This window comes from Chiloscyllium plagiosum, unplaced genomic scaffold (assembly GCF_037043375.1).
Source record: "Chiloscyllium plagiosum isolate Xiang-an unplaced genomic scaffold, Cpla_swu_hap1 HiC_scaffold_29, whole genome shotgun sequence".
NCBI classification, from domain to species: domain Eukaryota; kingdom Metazoa; phylum Chordata; class Chondrichthyes; order Orectolobiformes; family Hemiscylliidae; genus Chiloscyllium; species Chiloscyllium plagiosum.
The window spans coordinates 82,071,394-82,078,829 of NW_028270167.1; the positions used below are offsets into that span (position 1 = coordinate 82,071,394).

The 7,436-nt window shown below is 47.5% G+C and overlaps 1 protein-coding gene across 1 annotated transcript; it reads right to left on the minus strand.

Annotated features, from left to right (window-relative positions):
• Positions 1-2,353: 2,353 nt before the first annotated feature.
• On the minus strand, positions 2,354-4,327 carry LOC148142406 (uncharacterized). The gene is made up of 2 exons (XM_087976573.1): positions 4,210-4,327; positions 2,354-3,261 (listed from the first exon to the last, which is right to left on the minus strand). The coding sequence occupies exons 1-2, from the start codon at positions 4,325-4,327 to the stop codon at positions 2,354-2,356; spliced, it is 1,026 nt and encodes a 341-aa protein (XP_087832699.1).
• Positions 4,328-7,436: the final 3,109 nt, after the last annotated feature.

The window sequence follows — 7,436 nt, forward strand, 5'->3', positions numbered from 1 at the left end:
TCTCTCTCTGTATCCCGAATTACTGTCTCGCTTTTCCACCTCTCTCTCTTTGCTTCCTCCACCTCCGTCTCCCTCTAATTCTCCTATCTGTCTCTCCCCACGGCGCTATCTCTCTCTCCTACAATATCTCTTTCTCTCTCTGCCCACTATCTCGCTTCCCTCCCCTTTCTCTTCCATTCCCCTGCTCCCCATCTCCTTTTCTCTCCCTCTTCTCTTACCACTCTCTCTCCCCCACCACTCGCCCTGCACCGCACTGTTTCCCTCCTTCCTGATGCCATCTCTCAATCTCTCTCCATCTCCTCTTCCTCTCTCACTATCCCTTTCCACCCTCCCTCTCTCACTCCTATCTCACTCTCTTCCTATCCCCTCTCTCTCTCCCTCACTTTCTCCCCACCCTCTCACATTCTGTCTCTGCCATTACCTCTCTCCCCCTCCCCCTTTACCCCAACTCTATCTCTTCCCCATCCCCATCTCTCTCCCACTGCCTCTGTCTCTGTACCTCTCCCTCTTCCTCTCCTGCTCTCCCTCCAGTGCCACTGTCTCTCTCACATTCTCCCATTTCCCTCTTTCTTTCTCTCTCTCACAAACTCTACTTGCCCCACCACTTCCCACTTTCTACTCTTGTCTCTCAACACCTTGTCTCTCCTCCTGCCCCTCCCCTTTCTCCCCTCTCCCTCGCCCCTTCACACTCTCTCCTCCAACCATCTCCCCAACACTCTCCACACCTGTCATACTCTATACTCTCTCTCTTAAAATCTCTCTCCCCATCAACTCTCTCTTCCCCCAATCCCCCAGACTCTCTCTGCCAGCCCGAACCGTATTTTGCATTCTCTCTGTCCTCTTTCCCTTTCCCTCTCTCCCCACCTCTCCCCGCCAACTCTCTCTCCCCGCAATTTCTCTCTTTCTCCCTCTACCTCCCTACACTGTCTCTCCCCTTCCCTCACTGCCTCCCACCCGCTACCTCTCTCTCTCTCTCTCACACCGATTCCCTCTATTCCTCTGTCTCCCCACTTCCCAATCTCTCCCCACCTCTCCATCCATCTACCTCCCATCCAACTCTCTCTCTACACCCTTCATTACCACAGTCTCTGTTTCCCTCTTTCCACTTTCTGTCACCCACTCTCCCCACTGTCTCTTACTCTCTCTCTCTCTCTTCATCCTTCTCCCATTCTCTTCCCCTTCTTTCCCGTTCTCTCTATCCTTCCCTCCCTGCCAGCTGTCTCTCCCTCCTGCCTTCCCACTTTGTCTCCCACTTCCATCTCTCTCTCTCGATCCAGCTCTCACTCTCTTCCTACACCCTCCCACCCTTCCTTTATCGCCTCCCCTCCCGCTCTGTCTCCTTCCTCTCTTGCTCACCCCTCCCTTTCTCTCCTTCTCTGCTCTCTCGCCACCCTCCCGCCTGTTTTCGGCCTCTTTTCCTCTTCGTTCCTCGCTTCTCGCTGCATCGCTGCCTCTCTCCCTCTCTCTCACGTACCCTCTCTCTCCGCACACTCTGCGCCCTCTCTCTCCATCTCCCACTATGTGACTTCTTCTCACCGTCTCCCTCTGACTCTCGCATTCTCCCCGCCCTCACTCCGTTTCTCTCTGACTGCGAGTAGTGAGAAAATGGGGGACGAATATGAAGGGGTAGTCAGAGTTAGAGAGAAGTTGCTGGAGAGAGAGAAGAGTGGACAAGGGTGGAGAAACCGTGGAGGTCAGAGAGAGTGAGACAAAACGTGGGCTGGCAAGAGACGGAAGTGAAAGTGAGAGTGGAGAGAAAGGGCTTGTGCACAGAGGAAGTGAGGGAGGAAAATGAGATGAAGTAACGGGGTAGGTAAATTTGGGACTGTGTGTAAATGAAGGATTCGAGAGGGAGCCAGTGATAGAGATAGCGAGATACTGATGAGGTTGACTGGAGATAGCGGCAACGGGGTAGAGGGATGAACTGTGACGAAGCCCAGGTCGGTGTGGGGGACCCAGAGGTGAAAGCAATGACAGAGCAACAATAATCGAACTCCTGAGCTCATGCCCCGGTCCCCTCCCCTTCCCTAATGACCAAGACTTGTGGCTGACTCTGTCTCTGTCCAGCTCAGCTTCTTCAAAACAATGACATCCAACAATATCATTCACTCTGCTGCTCGGTAATTTTTATTGCACATTTTTCGTGTTTATAATTTGAAGTGATCGATACAGTCAGTGGGATGGTGTCTTTACATACTGGCACCTGAGTTGATAGAATCGTTGAAATGTCCCTGTAACTCGCCTGTTGGATTAGGTTGGACAAACCAACGCTACCCACAGGCTGATACGAAAGCGACAGGCTGCTTCATCGCTGAAAAAATCAACTACAATGAGAGACTCCCGGATGGATTGATTAATAAGTGAATTTGATTGATTGATATATTTGGGTGAAGGGATATTTCAGCACATTCTTCAGCTGCTGTCTGAACTTTGTCTGTGTCACAGCATAAATTGCGGTATTTGTGCAGCAACTGAGGAGCTGCAGCATGAAGCCCAGTTCCTTCACACAGGTATGTAAAGACACACGTCGACGCCCAATCACATCCATCCGGTACGATATGGAAAATATCATTAATATTGACCATAACATGATGAAATTGCCCGAGATCACAAACAGTAAAATGATAGATCTTTTGCGATTGCTCATTTCTGTGTCAAACCGAGTGTCCCCACTCGTGTGAGCCCGGAGTCTCCTGCGGGCTATGCTGCTCACTAAAATGTGTCTGACGGTGAAAACATTGAGCAGCAGGATCAGGAGAAATGGAAGAGCTGGGGTTACAATGTGGTGGAGGAACTCGATTGCCACCCAGAAAGTGGAGGCATGAATGCCGTCTGGTACTTCACAAAACCAGGGCTGGTTCGCCAGCCGATATTGACCTGTGAACATAAAAAACCAGAAAATATTTTTTAAACAGCTCAGCACAGTCACTGTTGCCAGAACAACAGCCGCCGTTTTCTCACTGCAATATTTACTTTTCAGATTCTGGCAACAAATGGCCGCAAATCGATCAAAGGTGAAACTGACGGTGAACCAGACAGAACAGTCAGTGGCTGCATAAAGCAGGACGGCGTGGATATTACACACGGAGATGTCCCACATGAAATAAAACTGTTCCCGATAAACAATGGGAATGTGTCTCAATATCAGGTCGAGGATAATGACCAGTAGATCCGCCACTGCCATGGCCGTCAGATAACGTCTGACACATGGGGACAATCCACAATCTTTATAAAGCAGGACGTAGGTCGTCACTACGTTAGCTGTGAGGAAGGTAAAAAAAACACATTGTACATCAACATGGAGGAAAAGTGACTTGTTTGATTGAGGACAGATAGAGATTTTCAAATGTGTCACTGTACTCTGGGATTTATTAAAACAGTTGGAGCTGAAATGACAAATTTGAAAATCTGAATTTCTGACAGAAATGTATCATAAACCACAAGAAACATTCCCTCCCCAAACATACTGAGACACATCCAAAGGAACAGATAATTTCGAGGAAACTCCCACATACTCGGTCGTTGGAGAGCAGACAGAGGTCACTTTATTTCCATATTCTCACACGGAGGGTGAGACCTTGCTTTCGGGAATGATTCTCTCCCAGTTCCATGAAGACAAATGGAGTTTGGAAATTTGTGACTTTTAGACTCAAGTGTGGTCGATCATGCTTAATGAACACGTGTAAACGGAGGGAAAATGTATTCACTATTTTAACTGGCTGTGGGGACTCCGTAACAGTGTCTCCCTCACCCTGCAACGGGGTCTCTTCACTTGGGATCTGATCATTTCTTTAAATTCACTGACGTCCGGCCGTTCCCAACTAATGTCGGGTGTAGAATTTAACAGAGAATGATGGTTAGAGTATTTTCTAGGGAATTCCAGTTACAGACAGAATGTTTTATGCAGAATGCTGCGGGGAAACCTCACAGTGACACTGACAACATTCCCCACTTTTCTTGCCGCTACTTTGATGAATTTAGCAGTGCCAATTCGTGCTCCCACGAGAAGGTTGTAGTTCATCAACTTCAGCAACACGTTCTATCCCAAACTCAAGTTAACCTGTACCATCCCGGACACCTCCCTGCACTTCCTGTAAATCTGCATCTCCATCTCTGGTGATCGTCTCAAAACGGACATCTACGACAACCTCACCGACTCCTACAGCTACCTCGACTGCACACCCTTCCACACTATTTGCTGGAAAATACGACGTCCATTATTCCCAATTCCTCCATAATGGCCCACTTGCTCCCAGGATGACCGATTCCACCTTAAAATATCCCAGATGTCCTCCTTCTTCCAATACCGCAGTTTCACCTCAATCATGGTCGATGATGCCCTCCAGCGCCTCTCATCCACTTTGCGCACCTCCGCCCTCGATCTCCGCCCCCCAAATTGCAATAGGGACAGAATGTTCCCGGTCCTTACCTGCAAACCCACCTCACTCCGTATCCTTCGCATCATCCTCCATCACTTCCACCACAGACAAAAAGATCCATCACCTCTATCAGTGCCCCAAAGAGCCCTTCCGCATTCGTCACAAATTTACATGCACTTCCACACATGTCATCTACTGTATCTGTTTCACACAATGTCATTACCACTACGTTGGGGATCCAGGGCACCAACTTGTGGATCATTTCAGAGCACGTCTTTGGGACAACCGCACCCACCGAGTCCCGTGGGTGAAAATTTCAACACCCTCTCCCAGTCCACCAAGGATATACAGGTCGTGGTCTTCCTCCATCACCAAACCCGAACCACCCGATGACTGGAGGATGAACGTCTCAACTTCAATCATTGGATCCTGCAATCCCACGGTGTTCATGTGGATTTCACGAGTTTCCTCTTTCCCCTCCCCCAGCATTATCCGAGTCTCAAGTCTCCAACTCGGCACCGCCCTCTTGACAAGTCCATCGCCTTTCCCATCTATTAACTCGACTATATTTTCTAAACTACCAACTACTCCCTCAGATCCATCTTCATATCGAATTCGCAGGTGCCTTGCCCCCAGCCACAGCACTCCTCCCATTTATTTATCGACCACTCCCCCCAAAAAAAAACGATACACAAGCCTCATTCGTGGTAAAGGGCATATGCCAGAAATATCGATTCTCCAGCTTGTATAATTCTGCCTGGCGGGCTGCGTTTTCCGACCACTGGTCAGGAAACAGTCTGATACTGCCATACTCGCAGAATCATGCCTGATGGGTAATATTTAATGAAGCTGCATCACCATCCCGACTATATCCTCTCCGGCGGGCAGGGCAGACCGACCAGTGGTGGGAAAATCCACGTGGATAAAGTCAGGAAAGGAGTTACCCTGCAATTCTCCAACATTGATTCCAGAACCCGGGAAATCTCATGGAAACAGGTCCAGAAAATCTCCTGATGGTCGGCATCTTCTGGTTTCCACACCACCCCTTGGTGATAACTCAATTCCTCAGAGGAAGCACTGAGGGTGACAAGGAAACAGAACGCACTCAGGGTGTGGGACTTCACTGACCATTACAAAGCGTGTCTCCACAGATGCACCACTGACTGAGCAGGCAGAAGCCTCAAATGCACAGCAGCCAGTCTGTGGAAAGTGATGGGGGAAACGACAAGAAGGAAGCTTTCTCAACATACACCTTGGCACAGATGTATCTATCTCTGACAACTTCTGTAGGAATACCGAGCAGACAGTCCGGATGGAGAGAATATCTCAGTCTCATCCTGAAGATACTGCCCACTGTGTTACGTGGCACTACCTCCTGTGAAGTAGGAGATTCTTCTGAAGGTCTTAGCAAATGGAAACTGGGTATCCATCAGTTAATTTAGTTCATCAGCAGCTGCAACATCGATGCACTTCCCTCCATCAAAAGGCCAAAAGTAGGCTGTTCACTGATTGTTCCAAAATATTCAGCAACATTCATAACTGCGCATATACTGAAGCAGGCTATTCGGCCCATCAAGAGTTTTACATGGGAACGGAATGAGGCTATTCAGCCATTCGAGCCTTTTACTCAGCAATTGGAACAGATCTTTTAACTCTCATGGCTGTTACACAGGAAATGAAAGGGAATATTGCCTTCCAAAGTAACTACATGTGAATGGGGGAGGACAGATCATTGAGCCGGAAACAGGGATAAATCGATTTTTATCATTTTAACACAAATCAATGACTGCAATGACAGAGTGACCAGTGCTGGGCCTCAACTATTTGCAAACGATATCAAAGATTTTGATAAATGCAAAAGATGCATGCGAACTAAGATAGTTCGGAACTGAAGTTATCAGCAAGTGGTCGAGGCAATCTGATTGGATAAGCAGAGGACAATAATTTGGCAGCTAGAAAATAACGTGCTTAAACATGAACCTTTGAACTTTTCAGTAAGAATGAAATGCAGTATGCTACTGAAACGGAAAGAGATTACAGAACTCAGCAACACAGTGATTACTGGAGTGTTCACTCTGTCCAGTTCTGACTTGGGAAGTGTTACTCCATGTCCCTGATAGTCTGCTCCCTCATGTTTCCAGTGGTCGCACTGTTCTCATTACACACTGAATATTTTCATGTGGTTGCTTGGCGGTGTGAAGGAGTGAGGGGGAGCATGTTTTGAACTATGTACCAAGGGGACAGACTTTATCCTAGAGGCCATACTTTCTTTTTACGTGAAGACACAAAGATGATGGGAATTGCTGACTGCTTCTGAATAAACAGACTGTGGCTCCTGCCATAAACAGTGTGAATTCACAAACATGATGTACTGTAGATGGGCTCAGTGCAACATTAATAGAATCTGAGATGGAGGCTCCAAACACAAGAAGGAGAACATAAATAAAACGCAGTGTCAGATCAACTCAAATGGTTAGTTATATCAAGTTCTCAATCCACCACAGAGAACCATTAACCAAGAGGGCATATCTGGTCAGGACACAGCACTGCATAGATCAAGCTGTGCTCGATTCGAACCAGAAAATTGCCAAGTGTGGAAAACTGTGTCGATGGCAGCAGAGCATTGATTTATAAATCCGGACGGGATGTCTGTTCAGCACGGGGAGCAATGCCGTGAATTAGTCTACAATAAACTCTCCAGCAAGGGGAGCTATGCTGACCACAGCAGTACGATTGCATTCAGGCCACTCTGCGTGAAGCACTTTGGAACAGGTTGAGATGAAGTTAATATCAATTTATCCAACTTTCAAATTTGTTTTGATGTACTTTTCCAAATTGCAGTGAGAATGTATTATAAAGTCCTGAAATAAAGCCAATGGCAGCATACAGAATAGTAATGGTCATGTTCATCTCTCTCTGTTCATATTTCAGGGACAGCATTGCAAGGAATCGGACAAAACTGCTCTGAGTCTCCAAGTTATATGTGGAAGAAGGAAACAGCGTGAAATATGCTGCGTGAAACATGAAAGTAAACAGCGTGATTTATGAAGGATGGCG

Coding starts and splice junctions, on each gene's coding strand:
- LOC148142406 (XM_087976573.1), bottom strand. CDS start 4,327: ATGATTGAGGTGAAACTGCGGTATTGGAAGAAGGAGGACATCTGGGAT. Junction 3,262..4,209: donor AATTGGGAATAATGGACGTC/GTATTTTCCAGC, acceptor CCTTCCTCACAG/CTAACGTAGTGACGACCTAC.